The following is a 20,557-nucleotide window of genomic DNA, read 5'->3' on the forward strand; positions in this document are numbered from 1 at the left end:
ATGAGTATTCATGCGCACGACTAAAACCAAGGTATATAACACACAGTCCAACCGTGCAGACTGTTGGGTCAGAGTGAAGTGAATGCGCTGGACTCAGCGTTCTGCACTGCTGGCAGTGACCTGGCAAAGGACTCACTTGGTTTCTGTCCATCAGATTCTTTAGGACAGTACTGCTACAGTTATTCTGCCTTTATCAAGACTGGTGCATCAACCATATTTAAAAATCTCTTTAAAAAGTGGTGATTTAATGCAGATGGCCTTTTATTTCCAGCAATGATTTCACATTCTGAATTGCATTTTTATTACTCTGGGCAGACTAAAGGGGTTGTCAATACAGCTGTTTCTGCAGCAGTCCAGGCTGTTCGAGGCAGAGGACGAGGTGCTTTAACACGAGGGGCATTTGTTGGGGCAGCTGCTGCTACTGGATACATAACACCAGGTATGGCATGACACTAATAGCTTATGGTTTAATTTTGGCTGCTGGGGGTGTTCTTTTCCATGTGTGTCAGTCACCTATTCAAGTGATTTCTTCAGCTTTAATCATCTGAGATGAAGCAAAAGGGAGAATTCGTGGGGCTTTAAATAAATCAAAGACCTGAAAAACTGGCAGTACCTGTCCTTTATGAGTGTACAACTTGAAGCTTGGCATACACAGAGCACACAGTTATGAGCATAATGGTTTTCCTGGCTTTGTTATTATATGTTGTCTTCATAGTTCACTGCCATGGCACAATTCCCAAAATTCTCTTCCTAGCTAAGAACCTCCTGGATCATGTGCTCTTCAGCATTAGGAGTGGCTTTCCCAAGAAACCCTTGTGGAGATCAGGTTGGCAGGCTCTGGAGTCACTGTATTCCCAGAAACTTTAGACATGAATTGTGCATGTGAGCACAGCATCTATTAGTAGCTTCTGTGGTGGCCAAAAACCAAAAAGCAAAGAATTTCCATTCATACACTGGCTGATGTTAATTCATGATCCGTGCTGCGTTGTTCTGATTAGCAGAAGCATGTTTTGAAATCCAAGAGCCTTCTGGTCCACTTTATCCATGGTGCTTACAAGGCAGAGCAGGTGACTGGCTGGTCAGGATATCTCGCTGCCGATTCCTTAGGGCAGACTTGCAGCCATCAGAAGCAAACCCATTCCAGCTTGAAGAACTGAAGTGGGCAGCCACTACTGACTGGTACAAAACAGTGTAGGGGGATTTGTTGTGTTGTTTTGAAAATGACAGGCACACAAAGTGTAAGGTGTTAAAATGTAAACACAAGAAAATTTTAACTAAATGTTTACTTTCTCATTCCCCTTTTCGAAGTGCGTTGTTTGTGACTCTCTGCAACATGTCTGAGGCTTGCAGGTGACGTGTGAAAAGAATCTCAATATTGTTTTTACTTAGAATAAGAACCACAAATTTGTAAGAATGAGATGCTGGAGATTCCTTAGTCAAAGCAAATCCAGTAGCTTCCAAAAAATAAAACTTCTATTCCTTGTGCTCAGGTTTTCAGATTACGGCATGAGCTCTAATTACACCCTTCAGCCGTTCACACATGCTAATAGCAGAGCAGTGTTGTTTGGTAGACTTGCTTCCTAGCACAGCTGACAGCATGTCGTCTTCATTGTTCCTGTATGTTCATGTAATTATAAATATTAAAAACCAGTAATTCATTTTTAATGGCTGTTAACATTGTTTTTGGAACTGTCTTTCTGGATGAGGAGTCATTTATGAGACACTTTACCCTGCCAGGGGCATGCTTCTTGCCAGCATGGAATTACTCCAGAAATAAGTTTAATTTCCCAGTTACTGTAGTTGTTAAGCTTTTACTGGCCTTGGCCTTCACTGATTATTTCTCTTCATCCCCTGTTCTTCTCAGAAATCTCTTGCTTTCTGTGATGGACACAAGTGATCCCACCAGGAAAAAAACCACTGTAAAGCCTTCATGAACTACTGAGATGTAGTAACCAAGACTGGTGTTACCGCTGTTGCTTTTTGTCTCACTCCAGAGTCATGTTTAGCTCTTTGGGGAAAAAAAGATAGTTCTCTGCATGCCTCTAGATATTCAGATGTCCTGTGTGGAACTTCCTTTTGTCTGTTAGCAATGGCAGAGAAGGCAGAATTCACTTTACTGATGGTGATGTGGTATCTGCCTCAGGCATCCAGCATTCTCCTCTACAATGGAAGTTTAAGAAAATGACTGTTCTCTGCCTTAGATTATGTGTGTGTGTGTATTTTAGGAAGAACACAGGCAAATACAGGATGTGTGGATCATGCCAACTCCCTGCTCAGACTTGAGGGCTTCAGCCAGAAGAAAATGCTAAGGAAATCAAATATGGAATTTAACTCTTTGATGCTGAGGCGTAAAGTCATTAGGTAGCTTGTTCTTCAAGAAGGATTTTAAGTGTTTTAAGCAATGTTTAATATATATTAGTGTGTTTGGGTTTTCTGTGGTCCTGTTCCATGTACCAGAAAGGGTCCCTCCCTGTGTGGTGGTATGCAAACACCGGTTGTCTTCAGATACTGTAGGAAATGAAAACCATCCCTTTATCTGTTCATATTGCAGGCTACGGAGCACCGTATGGGTATAGTACAGCTGCGCCAGCTTACGGTATGTATAGCCCAATAATTAACAAACTAGAAATGATACAGAAACTGTTGTGGCAGTCCAAATGTGGCAGTCCAAGGAGAAATTCAAAGAGATTAAAGCTCTTAAACCATGACAACAACAATACTTCTATGCCATAACCTTGTGGTTCTTTTTTGGTTGGAGTAGCTTTTTTGCCTATGCTTTGCCTGATTTGTGGAAGGACTGCTTGTTCTAATTGCCTGTTCCCTTTCATACTGAAACTGAATCGAAGTAGTTTTCTTACTTTTTACAGCCAATCTGTGCTCCATTCAAAGACTACCGAAGGGCCTATTTCAGCATTTCTGACCCTTATTTATCTAAATGGCATTACAGTACCATTGGTGAAATGTTTGTCCCCAAGTGTAAGTGGCTTGTGGACAAAACTCCCTTAATGCTGTCAACTCTAGGAAGTCTGTGTTCACATACACCCCCTGCTGCCCCACAGGCTACAACACTGCTGCCTGGGACAAGTAGAATGGTTTCTGTGTAGCCTACACCATTAGCAATCAGACTTCGAGGAAGCTAGGACGTGGTAATTTGCCACAATGCTTTTTGCTAAGAAACACAGTGATACTAGGCTGGCAAAGCATGGGTTTCATGAAGATTGTAAACTAATAATCAAAGAGCTGTGACGGAAGGGTTTTTCTTAACTCAGCTTCTCCCTACCCACTGGCTTTTTTTTATGCTAGACTAACAATGCATACCTCTAACCGGCCCTTTTGGTTACTTTGAATGAGGTTTATGTGGCAATGGGAGCAAAGCAGTTTGGAGTCGGTGATATGTCCTGGCACGCAAAAAGCGAGCCCACCTGAGCCAGTCCCGCTGTCCTCTCCTGTCACTGGGACAGGGGGAAAGCCTGCTACTGAGTACACTTCAAGGCCTGTGGTTTTTCATATGGGAAAATAAGCCTGCCGTTTGCTATTAATTTTCTAGCTTTTGTAGCATTTGCAATGCTTGTTCCTTTCAAATTTGTATAGCTTGGGCAATACCAACTCCCCTGATAGCATTACAAAGTTAAAAGTATTGTAAAATGTTGATTTCATTACTTTATTTTAGAGGTATGAGCTATGAACAATGGGAGAGTGCTGCCGCCGCTTTATTGAAAGCGTTCACTTTGCTTGACTAAGACCAGCTGGTCCTTCTCTGTACTCCTGCAGTGCAACGGGGAAGGAGAATGGGCCTTACGGGTTCCACTCACAGTGTGGAATTCTCCCTTCAAAATTGATGCCGACCTCTCTAGTTTTAGAACTCCTGCCCTGTTGAGTGGCCAAGTGCTCTGACAGCGTGGCAGCCAACAGCAGTGCTGTCCCATGGGGTGTGGTGTCTGCTGGGTTGCATTACATAAGGAACAGCTACATGTTTTTCAAGGAAAAACAAAAGGGAATTCAGTTGAGGGCTTACTTCATGGTATGGATTTTTTAAAAATCCCTTTGGTTCTTTCCAAGCAGCAGTCACAGACTAACTAAGATGACTAGTACCTGCATGTATGTATTTTTACAAGCAGTGACACACAGTGACATAGGAAGAATCCCTTCCCTGCTGAAGAAAAGAATACAGTTGTTACCAACTTCCCTCGCAGCTTTTCTTGCTTTTTTCATTCATTCCTTCCGTTTTCTGTTTTTTTCTCATGATGCCTATTTTGGGAGCTGGATTTTAATCACTTAGCTGTGTATATGTGACATATCACTGACTTCAAAGCATTGTGGAATTGAATGCTCCCATTTTTCACATAAAGAGTTTCTGTTTTTAATGTCTTATGATTGTGATGCAAAGTACTGGGATAATGCTTTTTTGGCTGTAAGGTAAACATGTCTTTCTGCCTTTGTAAGCTGTTGCATGTTGGGAAACTTCACTTTGATCATCTGGTGCTCTGGAATACCTGCTGTTGCTGCTTTGTGATTTCTAAATGGATACATAGGTTAAATACTAGAATTTAAATAGGCAAGATTAAAAAAAACAAACAAAAGTTTAATTGTGCAGAAGTTTGCGAGGCCACAAGAACTCTTTAATAATCACAAAATCAGGCAGATATTAATCTTTCCAGATTTGCCACTTCAATACAGGAGAGGACATGCAGAATTTACTGTAGGTGCTTGATATTTGGCTGACCTACCTGGATGCTTATCAAAACTGCTGAACAGTTTCCCTGTGAGTTCTCTTTCAGGCACAGCAGTGCCTGTCTGGAATATATGCAATTGTAACTGGTCTTTGAAATTAACTCAGAACATAGAATGAGATAATAGAGATAATTATCATAAAGTTCATGAAGTAGAGCTTCAAGTCCAAATACACATTCTGCTTTTCAGAATATTGCTTACTTTAATTTTACCAAACACCAGGACAGAAATAAAAGCAAACTTTAAGCTAACCATCTGGAGTGCAAAGTGTTGAAGTGTTACTGTTTATGGGACTCTGCACCCTAAAATCAAATTGACTGACTGATCTGGAAAAGGTTAATGAGAACACTACTGTAAGCTCTTATCTGACTTTCTTGGATCACTGAACTCATTTGGAGTCCTCTCCCTTTCTTCTCTCTGTAGGTTTACCCAAGAGAATGGTTCTGTTACCAGTTATGAAATTCCCAACTTATCCTGTTCCCCACTACTCATTCTTTTAGCAAATGGCAGAAGCTAATTCCTATTGATTGAACAACACAGTACAGAATGTTAGAAGACAAAAAGCCTTTTTATCCTGTTTTCTTTGAACACATACTTGAGCAAAGTCATTTGTAAAGAAACATCTTTTTCCTACTTCTTGATTTTAACAAAATGCAAATTTAGTTCTCTAAAACTTGAAAAAAATGTTCTGTGAAATGTTACCTCATTTTCAAATAACTTATACCAGCCTTCTGTTATAGGGAAGAACTAGAAGCTTAAATCTTACGTTTTAAATGAAGTATTCGATTATGTAAAATTAAATTTGTGAAGGATGTATAGAATATAAAACACTGATCACAAATAAACTGTTTTGTTGTAACACAAGAGTACTGCCTGTTTCCTAATGCAGTCACACAGATTCAGTTAACATCCTGTACTTGTTGTAGGGTTATTAAATGCAGGGCATAGTTCTTTAAAAAATAAAAATAAAAAATAAAAAAAACCCAAACCCACACAATAGAAACTTTACAGTTAACATTTAACTTTGTAAATATTATGTTGTGTAATAAACTTAGTAAAGTATGGGTTAAAATATTGTTTTATCTTATTTTTTTATAGTTAAGCATCAGTACCTGAGTTTCCTTACAATCTTTAAGATCAGCATACTGTAACTGTGATTTTGGACACAGTCTTAGTTATCCAAGAAGGCTTTTCACTCGTACACAAAATACTGAAAAACAAATGAAACAAAGGGAATTAAATCTTAGACTGTCTCTCTGTATTAGGTTGCATTCAGTGAAATAAGTATTAAACAAAGGAAGTTCCCACTGAAGGACTCTTGTTACGTAATTACAGGGATACACAGTTCAGTCTGTATTGCCCAGAGAAAGGACGACAATAATGTTACAATCAGGTTCTTTAGAGCTCAAAAGCTGCTGGTTTTCCTTTCATTTCTGTTTTTACAAAAAAAAAAAAAAAAAAATTAAAAAAAATTGTACTTGTTCTTGTGGCCTTCTTCACTTTTAAGATTGTCTGCCCACCCTTGATTTTCCATCCACCATTTCTACAGAAAGCATTTTAGTTGTCAATCTTATATTAAAACAAAGGGTTCTCCTTTTCCCCCTTACATTTATAAGAATCTAAAGCAGCAACAAGGTCCCCATGAAAACTTGCTATTTAATTGTCCCAGTTCTTGTTGAGTGCTGCTGTGAAAAGTGACACACTTCAGCCATAGGCCAGTACTTTTCTAAGAGTTGGTGCTCAAACCGAAAGAATCCTCTTTCCGACAAGGAGTGTGTGCACCTGTCTGAAATTCCAGGACAGGCCCCAGCTCTGTGCTGTCTCCATGTACTGTAGACTTCTGCATAACAACGGCTGTGGGCTCTAACGAGGGATTCGAGTAGTCTTTATTAAGGTATCACCCCACAAAATAAGCAGCGTTGTTGGTTGCACTTCTCTACTCAGACCTCACCCGTTGCTTTTCAGTAGGTTTGCTTATGTTCATGCTCTTTTAAGATTGCCTTTATCCACTCTGTTCTCTAACAGACTCTGCTGCTGAGGCAGGGGGAGCTTTATATATGAAGAGGGTGTAAGAACAGTGCTTAAAGCAATGTAAAGTTCCTCCTCCCCTATGCCCCCCCACTGGAGGGAAAGAAATATTAGAAAAGCTTATTAAGGGGTGGCTTATGTAACAAGCTGCTTTTCTTGGAATTAACTGCAGCTGTTATTCTTAAGCTAAGTATTTGTGCTTAGGAATGTGTTTGTATCTTAAATGGTTTTTTCTTCTGCCGTAGCTCTTGCTTTGGTTTGGTGTTGGTGGTACTTTAATAAAAAACGTAGATCTATTGACAAGTAGTGGTGAGCCTGCTGTTGTCATCCATGCGTTAGTGTCAAAATAAAGAGCAGGGTCTTGGGGATGTAGTCAAATTTAGTGGTGCTCATAAATCACTGATATATTTTGCTGGCCTATGGATGAAAGGAAGCCATCACGGAGCAGAAAAAGCATGGCTGATAAGAGCCCATTTTTGTTAATCAAATGTACGTTAAAGGAATCTTTCCTCTGCACATGTTTTTTCCCCACCCCTCTTTCGGAGTTCTCCTGATTGGCAACTGTTTGTAGTCTCTTTTTTTTTCTTCTTTTTTTTTTTTAATCCCTAGCTTGTAAAAATTCAAACAAAATATATTCTGAACCAATTCTATACAATGAACATTCATAAGCCAAATAATTCTTATTTCAAAAACAAGGAGGGCGCTATGCTCTTTTCCAACATGATGGCAGTCATTTCAGATGATTTATAGAAGTCATTTTTTTATTTTTTTGTCATTTGTTGGGAGTTACTAACCACATTGTAAACTTGCCCCCTTGCTGCATATTTTACATTTCTCTGCTTTACTGAAAATATGAATGAGCTGTCAGTTCTTTGTTTAGAAAGTGGTAACCTTGGAAGTGTTAGATGTTTCAATACCTTCAAAGAATTAAAAGTGCCCATTTTACAATGAAAATTCCACTTGCAGCTAAAAGAGCAGAGAAATTTAAATGGAGCTTTAGCTTCAGCCAGTCTCTGAAATTAACGTGAAGTTTTTGCTTCTCTGCTCTTTTCCCACTGTAGGTGGTTTTTTCATTGACAGTCCCTATTGCCAGCCTCTCAGCATCGCACCTTTTATTATTCACTTGGGCCCTCAAGATTTCTTCTCTGACTTCTAGAACCATCAGGTTGTGTGGCTCGAAATGGCATTTTGTACATGTCTTAAAAGCAAGAACAAACGTGGCTCGTTTTGAGGTTTCTCAACTTCAGACATGGAATCTGAGCTTTTTTCCTTTTTCCTTTTTTTTAAAGTGTTTTTCTCACTTCTTGAACTTTGTTCCGTTTAATGAAAAGCAATACTTACTCCAAGCCACAGTCCTTTCTTTGGGTACATAGCAATAGATGTGTATATACTTCTGGTTATTTCTTCACACTAGAAGGGAAAGACTGGTGTGTTGGGGGGTGGGGAGGGGGAACCAAACAACCAAACACCAAAACAAGAAAGAAAACCTAGCAGAGTGCCTGCTTTAAGCAGTGAATCCTGCATTTACTTTCACTACTTTAAGTACTTCTGAATTTTAATACTATGACTGTATTTGCGTGTTTCCTATAAACTTGCTACAAAGACTTGCAATGGTCGCTCTGGAGCTGTAGTGCTTTGTACCATTGTGCATGTCAGCAGACATGAAATGTAGCAAAAAGGCAGAAGAAAAAAAAATATATTTTTTTTTCCAAAATCTAACTAAATGATATATTGTCTCTCTCTCTCTCTCTCTTCCCCACATCATTAATATGAGGCACAAAAAGGGTAGGCCTGAACTTGACTTTCAAATGGATTGCTTTTGTGTCTCTTAAAATCATCATCAAATGATAGGAAAACATATTTGGTAAACAGCTAGTTCACAAAACTTTGCTGCTCTAAATTTACTGAGTTTTTTTCCTCTTAAATATTTGTATGTTGATATTTTGAGATTGTGAATGACCAATCAGCAATAACTGAAAGGTGAATGTTTTTTTTTAATGGTATTGGAACATCTATATGTTGCAGCTTAAGACTTTTAAGCAGTTTTCAGCAGGTTAATACCACTTTATTCTCATTCTCTCCGGACCTTCATAGCCATATGCACTTGTATAAAATAAGCAGAAATGTAGTGACTGTAAGCTGAGATCGTGATATAAAAGGTAAGAGATTTTATTTTCAGCTTAAAGAATATTTTTATTGCTTTTTTTCTAAAAATCTCATTTACCTGTGACAATCTTGTATATGGCGTTTTTATTATGTCTTGTTGAACTAAATGTTTAAACAGGTAATACATAGGTCTGAATTCCAACTTTGTATTTTTCAAGGCCACTTCAAATACTCCCGTTTCAGTTAAAAAAGAAAATATTACTTAACACTTTTAAGAAATTGTTTGGTTTTATCAACAGACTGTTCTCCTTCAAATATTTTTCTCTTGTGTAGCATAAAAAGCTGTATTGATACTGCTGTGTGTCAGGCACTGCATTCCTTGCATACCTGTGGAAAACATTTGGGTAGGTACCAAAGCCACGGCCATGGCCTGCACTGAAAGCCATCCCATGGTTGTAGGTACGTGGGATAAAAATGAGAAGTGAAATGTGTGATACTATCTAACTAATAAGGAGAGAAATTATTTCCCCAAACTATTAAAGCTAAACTGAATGAAGAATGAAAGACTTTGATGATATTACAGTTAAAATCTGCAGAGATCAAATTACATTAGGCCAAATTAATTCATGAAGCAGCCAGGTTTGCTTTCCTCTTGTGGGTGCAGTGGGAGGGGAGGAAGGCAGGCAGGCAGTGATTTAACTCTGCATGAATAATTTGCTTAGCTGTGGTTTTCTAAAGCTAGAGATTAGGATACAGCCATCCATAAATAATTACTTTCATTTCTGTAGTAAATGTTTTAACAATATTTTACTTGGATTAAAATGGTTTTGGATTATGACCTATATAGTGCACATGATATGTGTAGTTTTAAAATACTAGGTTTTTTTAATTTGCCTTTATATAACCTTGCATTATGCAAAGTTGCATAGAACAGTACTGCACAACTGCAGTACTTGCAGTACTTGAAGTTGCTGGAAACAACTCTTTTTATATAAAAACAGTTTAAAAAAAAAAAAGCAAAAGGGAGGGAGTTGATGGTGGTGTTATTAGCATTTTAGGGTCTCAATTCAGAGATGAAAGCATAAAAATCCCCGACTGGTCACAGTTTGTGCCGATGTAAAACAGGAAAACACTTGGTACAGAATATGCAGTAGTGTATCAGGCCAAAAGCTTGTTGTTTTGCATCAAAATGTAACAGCAAAAGTAAACTGTATTCCATTTCAATATTGAAACATCAGATCACTAAATAACTGCATGTGTAGGCTATCCATAACTCGGGACCTGTCTGGATAGAATTCATAGGCTGATGTAGAAAAATAGCTGTTAAATATCGTTAGCTTTGCTACTGTGGGCAGAAACCTGACCCTGCAAGTGGCCTATATATTTGCACCTGGGGAAATGAACTTGAGGAACTGTACGGGTGACTTGCCCGGGAAAGCACATAACCATTTGATTACATTTGCAGGTGCAATTGATGAGCCATCAGAATGTCCTTCCCATTCGGTGGTGCAGATTTTCATCTGCTGTTATCTTCAAGGTGCAAACCTGGGGCTTGGTTTGAAGCTCACTTAAAATTCAATTCATTCTTTCAGCCTGTCAGGCTAAGCAGTCCTGACAGTGGAGCAGCAGGCTGCTCACTTTCCTTCGGAAGACAGTATTTTATATGCGTCAAGGCAATGTTAAGGTGCATTATAATGAACTTCTCTTGAGTATTCCTTTCCTAGGCTTAACTGATGTCAGTCTGACAAGCACTGTCCAGTTCAAGGACCGATTAATAAAATGTCTTGCTGACTCTTATCTGATCTGTTTCTTTGTGGCCTGTACTTGGCAGCTTAATCCATTTGTATTGGTTTCCATCAGAACTGCTTTAACTGTCAATTTCCATATTTTTCTGTCATTACCCTTTAGCTCTTACAATCCTAAGTATTCCACTCTTCTGCTTTTTTTAAATTCTCACTTTGTTGGATCTTCTGTTTTTCACTGAAAGGATACTAAATTTCTCTAATGCATTTTTGTCCGTAATGCAAGTACTTCTGTCCGAAATTTGTCCCCTTGCCTTTGCTGCACCCTCCGTAGGAGACAACATTTCCTGATATGGGGAATACACAGTGTACTTAAGACTCCTAAATCCTGAGCTTTGCAGCCACTTGGAATCAGTGATAAGATCCTAAGGTCAAAGACTGCCTAGGAACCTGTCTCCTTGACAGTGGAACTTGGAGCAAAACATTCCTGTGTATTGAAGGGTCAGGGATGTAGACTCTTGAAGTGCCTAATATATTGGCATTTGAGAGAGCAGTTGAATTCTCACAGTAGGTTTTAACCTAACTGAAATACCAGGCTATCATCTGATGAGTAATTTGGGTAACATCTGCTTGATCAATGTTGCAGCCATCACTGTTTTGCTAAGGCAGAACTAGAAACTCCTTTCTTTTGCATAATACTTGCAGGCTTTCTTTTTTAAAAGCTGCCTCAGAGCATGGTCTAAAGTGCCTTCTCTGTCCGATTAGAGTTCTGGTTTATGGCTACTGAGCTTTCTATTTCTGGATATACCCAACAGCCAAACATGTAAACACAGTTCCGTATGCTTTGTGCAGCTGCTAGTACCCTCGTCTACAATGTTAATTTTGAATTTTAGTTCATCAAAAAGAATTCTGAAAAAGTTCCTTTCAATTAGTACATACATAAATAGCCCACTATGGGAAATCTCTGCCTGTACACTACCCACCTTAGTTTTAGCTAACCAGATGATAAGAGTGTATTTTGGGAGATGGTGTCTGGCACTGAGAAGATTAAAAGAAGCCAGAGACTTTATACAATAAAGAATTGACCTGTTTAACATGCTGTCTGTATTGGAGGTGAACAGCATTACCATTGACTTTGGAAGAACAACTGAGCTTCGGTGGCCTACTCAGTTAACACTGAACCAAGTGAGGCTATTTACAGAATGGGGAGATTAAAATCCAGACTGTTCCACTTTTACAACAGCAGTTGTTTGCCGTTAGCTGCGCCTGCATACAAACCCATTATCAGGCAGGTATGTGCTTCCCCTTTCTACTAGTGTGGGTTTCATGGGACCATATGAGGAAGAAACATGTGTATAGCAGCCTGGTGCATTGCTGACGGGTGGCTGAAGTGCCCTGTTCTCTCTGGCCCATCTCCCCTTCAAAGAATTTAATCCCAGTTGACTTCTTACACAGCTGTAGCACTGGTGTAAGAGCAGCACTGGTATGACCTTGCTGTGAGGTCATGCAGTATTTTTTTGTTTTGAAATAGGTGAAAGCTAGACAGAAGTATTGTTTAGAAATTTGTCAGCAAGTGACTTCGGGAGACACGTGGTGTTATTATACTTATGATACATTTCAGCAGGTAGCTCCACTCCAGAACTGCATAGCTCTGCAAGGAGCTGGCACCTCCACTTCACCAGCTGCAGTGGTCAAAGAACTTAAGTTTTAAACAGCAGTCTTTACAGATGGAAACTCTTAATTACGGTGCACTGCTAACCATGCCTCATGATGGGCGAGTGGCAGCAGGAATGCTTGTCATTTTCCAAGATGTGCAACTGTGAATTTTGAAGATGTAAGGTATTTAATAAAAGTAGAAATTCAATCCTACTTTGCCAGCCATATGAGATTTTTCCAGGCATGTTCTATCTAGAGAAGCTTTTAGGCAACCAGATTGGTTTAGAGGGCTTGGCTAGCTGAAGATGTGGTACATGATGCTTCCTGCCATCATGTCCTCTCTCTGCCAGTGCTTGCTGTCTCCCTCAAGCACACATTCAGGAGCTGGAACATGGTGACCTTATTCCTGGGCATTGTGCCAGTGGGATGGAGGGAGGCCAGCCTATACTCATGAAGGGAATGTGGAACACGCGGCCTGTGTTGCCCAAGCAATTTCTGTTGAACACAGTGCACAATCCAGCCCTCACAAAGACAATTTAGTGCCTGGGTAGGTGGTTCCTAATCTATCCAATTTGCTGTCATGTAGCCAATGTGAGCTAATTAGATGATGCAGCAATTGTCATGGCTCCCACTTAACGTGCAGTAAACCCTGCTGCTGTGGTTTTCACTGCAGTTAAATACCTTTGCTTCTGTGAATTCTGTCCTACTTCCCTGCCTTTTCTGATCACCTTCTAGCATCCCAGTAAATAACTGATTCTCTCTAATTATGGAATTGTTTCATAAAAGTGTCTAGATTCTTAAAAACTTTTAATCAGCCTATGAAGAACTTCAGAGAAGCAGGCTTTCCTACAAATATTCAACTTACTCATGTGCCAAGGGACTATTTCTAGTCATTTACAAAGATCTGTGAAAACTACTCTGGTATCTGCGATCTCTGGAGACTAGGATCCCTTCATTTGAGAACACTTGGAAGGAAAAAAAAGATTTAAAGTGTGTCTTAATAAAAGTCAGTGGCTAGAGGGCACAGAAGGAACTTAATTGGGGGAAAATGCACAAATTAAAACTATTTCAGGCTTTTTGCTTTCATTGAACTATCGAGAAGAATTTCCCTGACCGCAAGTTCCTCGTGTTATTAGGAAGCAGAAAATGAAGGAAGAGTGGCATGAAGATTTCTCAAGTGGTCTAGGAAAAAAAATCTCATATTTGTCGGCTATTCAGCTGTAGGACATCAGTCTCCTGGCGCTTCTTCCAGAACTCCAAGATAGCAATAAACATGAGTAGCTTTAACCTACCATGCCATATCCAGTCCTGGGAATGTCCTTGGAGAGTGAGCCTGGCAATCCCTGTCTTTTCAGTCCATTTTTTTCAATCCCCTGAAAGAAAGTGTCACTTTGCTTCCTTTGTAATTCTGCATCTGTACTTCTGAGAGCCCGTAGATTATCAGAGTCTAGAGGTGGGTTTCCTGAACACGTCCCCAGAACTGAGTAAGTGAAAAGCAAGTAGACAATACAGTTATTTCAGTCTTTACTCAGACCAAACTGCCAGTTTGCCTCTTTTGCTTGGTAGGTTAAGATACGATCATTCGGTATAAGAACTTCTTGCCTTCAGCTAAATTCTTGGTAACAGTTGCCTGTTACTTAATAAAGGGAAAAATATGTCCCAGCTTCAGCTGAGTTCCAAGTCACGGTAAACGGCTTACAAAAACAGCTACTATTTCCGGTGGCTCTGGGAAACCACACAAGAACTCCGCTGCAGTGGATTCTTTTGGACACATGATGAGATATGTAAATATGAAGTTCAGAGTGTTGCTCTCAGTTGTGAGGCTGACTAAGACCTCTCCTCTCTGGCATGAAAAGAATGAAAATGAGTTCTCTGCTGGACTCATTGAGGAGTTCTGTTAAGAATGGTTGCACTGTCTTAACAGTAACTCAGCTTGAATGTTCAGGACACAGACCCTCTCAGGCTTCCTGCTGAATAAACCAATTGAAAAATGAGATGCTTTATTGACTTGTTTAAGCAAAGTGAAGGGATATTGTAGTTGCAGCTGCTATCTATAGTACATGAGACAGCTTGTCTAACAGCTCATTTGGTTTCATTCTTCTGTTTTAGCATATCTAGTTTGCTGTGAAACTGATCCTTACTGTAAAGTGGAAATTCTATTATAGTCATTTTAGAACAATCTGCCAGAGAAACTTGGCACTGAGGTCCTATGCCTGTGGATTGTGGCAGCAGTTTTCACCTGTACTTTCTTTTGAACGTTAACCACTTAAGCTAGTAATTAATTGTTTGGCATTAAGACAGTTGTCATCACAAAGCTGTTTTATTACTTAACTCCAGAAGTTCTGTCTCTTTAGCTTTATTTGTGTCATCTTATTCATACTTATTTATGTCTAGGTTTTCTAGTGCTCCTGAAACATTTTCCTTTTTCCCCATTCTGCTCATGGAAATGGGACTGATTCAGTTGTTCATTTGTAACTGATGTCCAAGATAATACAAAAGCATGAGTAGGACGCATATGCCTGTTCCTCTAGTCTGGGGTCTTCCAGGAGAAAGGGTGCTTTTTCTGCTAGGACTGTCGAACACTGTGTAGGCAATGCAATGCCTTACTAAAAGTAGCTGTGTGAGTGATGTTAAGAGAAAACCTCATCATGCTGTAAGATTTAAATTCAGTAAAGTGTTGTATTTTGGTCTTTTTCTCCAATTCGTGTGGCCATGTGAAGCATTCAGACCACATGTTTACCTTCATGTTTAAGAGGAGATGAATGTCCAGAAGTGGTATGTGGAGATGTGCAGTTCTAAAGCAAATTTCTTATTTTGGATGTTATTTTATCTTGTATTTGGTGCCTTAACTCTGTACAATCTAAGGTCATATATACTGTACCACAGGTAGTTTAATAGTTAAGTGTACTTTAAAAGAACCCAACAAGCCTAGTCTACTTGCAAAGACTGAGGCCTTCTCAGTGGGAGAGTTCTCTTCCATGTTTAATTAATAATCCATTGATAAATAAGAGTTGCAAGAATTTAAAGAGCACATAAAAATTTTAAACACAGATTGAGACTGAATTTCCATCTTCAAAGGTTTGTGGCAATAAGGTAATTAAAGGTACAGTCTCTTCTATGCTGTGTAAATAAACAACATCAAAATGTTTTATAGCTAGCCAGAAGTGCATGTTTGTGAAAACCTCTGGACTGTTATCTCTAGTAGAACAAATTACACTAATTCTAAAAGGCATTAATTGAATGTAATTGGCTAGCCATTCACTGGTACAGGGGAGCTGGAATGAGTGAGACTTGCAATTAATTTTTAATTCTGAAATAGCATGTGGACTTAAGTCTCATTCCTGCCTCTTACCTGCATCTAGAAGCTCCGGGTGCCTTATGCTGCTTTGCAGTTCACGAGGTGTAATGCAGCTTCTACTTGAGCACATGCTTGCTGAATGCATCTGGTCCTGGTAGAATGGACTGAGGCGAGAGAGAGAGAGAAAAGAAAACAATGAAGCCAGAATGCCCTTCTCTTGTCTTAAAGGTTGAGCATCATACATGGGAAGTTGGAGGGAAAGTTGTTCCACTGCCTTTTCCAAGTCCATTAATAGAATCTGTGGTAAAATCAGGCAATTTATATCTACTATGGCAAACCAGGAGCCTTCATATACTAAGAGCAGGGGACATGATACTGTTTTTTCAGTAATTCATAAGAAATTGATGGTTTAAGCTATCTATATAGCAGGCTAAAAGCTGCTAGTAATTTTTTTTTTTTCTGTTCAGTAAATAAGTCCAGGGTGGAAGGTTTTCCAGAGGAGGAAGAACATGAGAAATCCAATGAACAAATTCTATTCCCGATGCAGCCCTATCCAAAATAGGGAGATTGCTCCAACAGTGTATATAGCACTCAACTGAATTTTGGGAAGGAAAGGAATAATAGTAATTTCCCCTAAAGTACTACTAGTAACTTATTTCTGCAATGCCCACAGTATTCTAGACAACTTGCTTTTACACAGAACAGCATAGCAACAAGGGGAAGCAGATACTGCTTCCACAACTACATGCAGTAATGTACATATTTCAGGTCACCAATATTGGTGTAACTAGTTATGACAAAGTAGGTTCACCTTACCAGAAAAGCATGTTTTCAGATTCTATCCATTTCCTTTTTTTTTTTTTTTTTTTTTTTTTTTTTTAAGCTAGAGGGGAGTTAATTATAGTACTCATCTGTTTCAAAGGGAGTAGAGCAGAAGGTAAGTTTAAACTTCATACTTCCAAGCTGCTATAAGTTGATTAACAGTGTTCCATGAAAACAACCTGATGTACTACTTTATTTTCTTTGTGCTCATTTCTATGTTCTTAGAAAAGCACAAGCTTGTGTAAGCGTAATCAACACAAAGTTACTCAGGGTACTGTGTCATCTCAGCAGCGGACACTAACTGCATCTTAAGTCAATAGGCACATATAAATAAAGCTTAATTAAGAGAAACAGAACATGGCAGGTTTTGCTTCACTACTGGCACTGTTGCAGTTTAATGATCTATGCATACGGACATGTGCGTATTGCTGCACTCTCAACAGAACCTGTAGTCCTGTAAGCATCCTGTAAACTAACAAAGTAAAACGTAGTCAGGAGAGAGAGAAGTCTTCTTTCATTATTTTCACAAAGAAGTTTATAAACAGATGGAAAACAAGAATAATGGTGGTCTGAAGACCAGCATTTACAGCAGTACAGCTTTTGGAAATTTAGTGATTATATGAATTTAATTATGAAAACTCTAATTTGCTGTACAAACTAGTATCACTGCTTCCCTGCTCAACAGGATAAAGACAAGTGTAGTTTTCTAATAACATCTATTGCATGGAAATACACATATACTGGAAGAAAACGGAGGCTGTACTGCAGAGAGCATATTCAACTACAGAGCCGTTCTCTGGGCAATGCTGCATAACATAAGAGTGGGTAAATATGCCTTCAGGGACAACACAACACAGAACAGATGTTAAAAAAAAAAAACAAACCACACACAGAAAAAAGCCTTGAAGCTTTGTCCAGTCATATATTTACTCCTCCCTGAAAAAGGAATAGCTACATTCATATACATTTACTGAGTTATATACATCAGACATCACAAAGGTCCTTAAGGACAAATGTTTTAAAGCCAGTCTCCTTTTGGACAGAAAAGGGAGGAAGTTGACTCTGTCTTCCAGTTCCAAAGTACAGTGTCTTATTTCTGATCCTAACCCTAAGTCAATATTTATTGATCAAACTGACTAAGCTTTTTAGGTCAACAAGCTCTCTACGAAGCAATTCTGTTCTCTCAAGCCTCTGCAGGGGCCAGCAACTGGTGCTTAACTACTACTTCCACTCCAGAATGTCACCGTTCTCCGGCTGTCCCAGAGCCATTCTGGGACACTTGCACTTGTAAGAGAGCAACACGGCTGGGTGTGGGGTGTGGGGTGTGCTGTCCAAAGTACTAAAATACTACAGCAGAGCAAGTCCCAGTGGGCTGTATGCTTTTTCAAGTCCTGTCCAGTTCTCAGTGACAAAGTTGAGCATGAAACCTGTACTGCCAAACGTACCAGCCCCTTAATGAGAAGGACATCTATGTGAAGCAGTCTCAGAAGTGGCAGTTTTGAGGAAAGGCTGGTGTTTTCCAAGTCCAACTCATAAGCTTTTTTTTTTTTTTAAGTGGTTCAGTTTCCACCCACCAAAAATCACCACAGTCAATCAATTAAAACAATTGCTGCTAATTTGGGCTAAAACATCCCCTTTGTATAACCCAAACTACCACCACCCATCCATCTCAAGAATTCTTTCTTAAGCAAAGAATCCTCAGGAGGCAGAGCCCTACTAAGAGTCTGCACACTAGAAGACAGAGGAAATCTGTCAGTGCAGTATAATGTGACTTTTCTGATGACAATTACTTCTACAAGACAAGGAAAAGACAGAGGCAGTGCTTTGGGGCAGTGTTTCATGCTCAGCAAGTTTGTAGAGGGAAGGAATGCAATTCTATAAATCACTTGTACTGTATTTGTTTCTAGACTTGAATGAATTTCACTTTCCCTTTGTGGGTCAGCATAGTAAACATTAAAAGAAAAGGTCTATTTTTCTAAATCTCTTTCACCAATAGAGGTCTGACCTGCAGCCAACAGATGGATTTATTTATCCACAGAGGACAGAGTGTTTATTTTTACACTAAGATTGGATATGGCAATGAGAAGTATGACCTTTGAACTATCTAAACCTTAAATACTATGAACAAATTTTACAAATGAGTAATATGGTCGACAATTCCATCTTTCTTCCCAGTAAATCCCTCTCTCAAAAGAAGGTACCCAGAATTAAACTTCCAAATGAAGTACAAGAGATCCTTGTGGTCTAATTACAGACTACTTTCAAAATATTTACCATTTCTCCCAATTTGTAATCTGTACAGAACAAAGATGATTAAACTATTCCTGACTGTACCGTAAATAAAGCAACTTCAAACAAAGCAATTTGGCAACAACCTTAGTATTTATAGCATTAAAAATTAATCTGAACGTTCAAATTGTCTTAATTTGGTAGCAGTTGAGTGGGAAGAAAAATAACTGCACACTGAATTTTAAATTGACCTGTTATCTACTCACTAGCCAAAAAAGCCTGCAAATGTAAAGTAAATGGAATGCTCTTTGTACATTAAGCTGCTTCCTCACGTGATGCTGTACCCTGTACACTTGGCTTCATTTGGCTTCTGTGTTGTGGTTTGTACGCCAGCCACTGTTATTAACTGTACACAACACTTAGATCTGCACTGTAATCTTGGTTCATTTGCCACTGATTGTAACCCAATGCTACAGACTTCTCTGTATATAAAACCGTTAACCATGTCCCATTTGCTTCCAATAGCATACAATAAAGGCTTATCTCTGTAAACAGGAATTATGGCCTTATGATTGGTTTGGGGTTTTTTGTTTACGGTGAGGAAACTGGCTTTAAGGTGTTTTGAAGCCTGGGAAGCCAAACCAGAGAAGTCCATTCTGCTTTAGTCAGGTACATGGGCACAGCAGAAAGGGGAGACAGGCTTCCTAAGGCTGCAGTTTTATCAGAAATTATTACTAGCAAAGTTGTGACTTTGAGATGCAAACATAACGCACATTTATGCTGTAACAAGCAGAATTCAGTCCTTCACAAAGGTGGCACTGAACAGAGTATACAAGAATGAAATTGTGCACAAATCCTTCTGGGTGTTAGCCAATGGAAGCAGCAACAGGAAAACCCAGAGAAGGCTGTGATGAGACTAGCCAGGAAGGCAAGTTTTACTTCAGAATAAAAAGTGGGCATTTCCTAGTGATTAGCTGATTAGAAAAACTGGATGTCTATTTTCTTAAATTACATATGTAAAGAACGAGTAAGATTCTCTCTGACATTTTTCCTTCTCCTGCCCCTCTCATTTCACTGTATTTCCTAAACATTAAATTCCTGTGGACCCAGTTTGTCCTCTGCGGTCTGAAGCAACTCCAAGCAATTTCCTTGTCCAGACAGACAATACCATGAGAATTGTGTGGCTGCTGTTGTTTGCTTGAGGCTGCAACTCATGGGAAGATTTACTGGAATATATATACAAGTATTTCCAGTTGCCTAGAGTAACATAACACAGTTTTACTCTAGAAGGAAAGATAGAGAAATCATTTTATCATATGCTTTTACCTTTCCTTAGAAGTGTTTTTTCTGGTCTTTAATTCAGCATTTCAAGTCTAAGTGCAGAGGTCATTAATCAAATTCAGAAGAGATCAGCCCTGAGGAAGGATTAAAAACTGTTGTGAGCTGACTGAAGTTCAGATTGCTCTTAATAAAATCAGATGTATGGAACCCCACAGCTTAGCATATATGATAACTAGAATAAGACTTGGTATGAAACCTTTGCATTCAACAAGAGTGTGCAGCCAGCTGAGTCTGCTGTTGTGTGGCAAACAAGTCAGTTATGCACATAAGAGCTATTGAACGACCACTGTACCAAAACCAACTAAACCATGCATCACTTAAAATTCAGAGCTCCATCAAATATTCAGCAAGTAAGATCCATAAAGAACTGAAGACAGTTAAGAAAAACATCATTAACACTTGGCTGAAACTGAGGTCAGTTTTACCCTACATATCAGCATAATACCATACCTATGTACATGATTAATGTTACCTAGCTTATTAAGAGGTCATTCAGAAAGCTACCTCAGGATTATCATCTTGGAGGTGCTGAGAAGGCTGACAGCTCTTCGGCAGTAGCCTGGCAATTGCTGGTCAGTGACAGCTAATGAAAAGAGCTGGGCCT

The 20,557-nt window shown here is 39.1% G+C and overlaps 1 protein-coding gene across 21 annotated transcripts in view; it reads left to right on the plus strand.

The window, feature by feature from the left end:
• STRBP (spermatid perinuclear RNA binding protein) overlaps nucleotides 1-19,170 on the plus strand; it is a 72,889-nt gene extending 53,719 nt beyond the window's left edge. For 6 of the 21 annotated variants that reach the window (XM_055720298.1, XM_055720295.1, XM_055720296.1 and 3 more), the window contains 2 exons: nucleotides 316-439; nucleotides 2,552-5,148. In XM_055720298.1, the coding sequence (XP_055576273.1) occupies nucleotides 316-439; nucleotides 2,552-2,733 (306 nt within the window). In that variant the 3' untranslated portion in view covers nucleotides 2,734-5,148. The other 15 variants (XM_055720300.1, XM_055720301.1, XM_055720311.1 and 12 more) reach the window with 10 other exon arrangements.
• Nucleotides 19,171-20,557: the final 1,387 nt, after the last annotated feature.

Source organism: Falco cherrug, chromosome 9 (genome assembly GCF_023634085.1).
Source record: "Falco cherrug isolate bFalChe1 chromosome 9, bFalChe1.pri, whole genome shotgun sequence".
Classification (NCBI taxonomy): Eukaryota; Metazoa; Chordata; class Aves; order Falconiformes; family Falconidae; genus Falco; species Falco cherrug.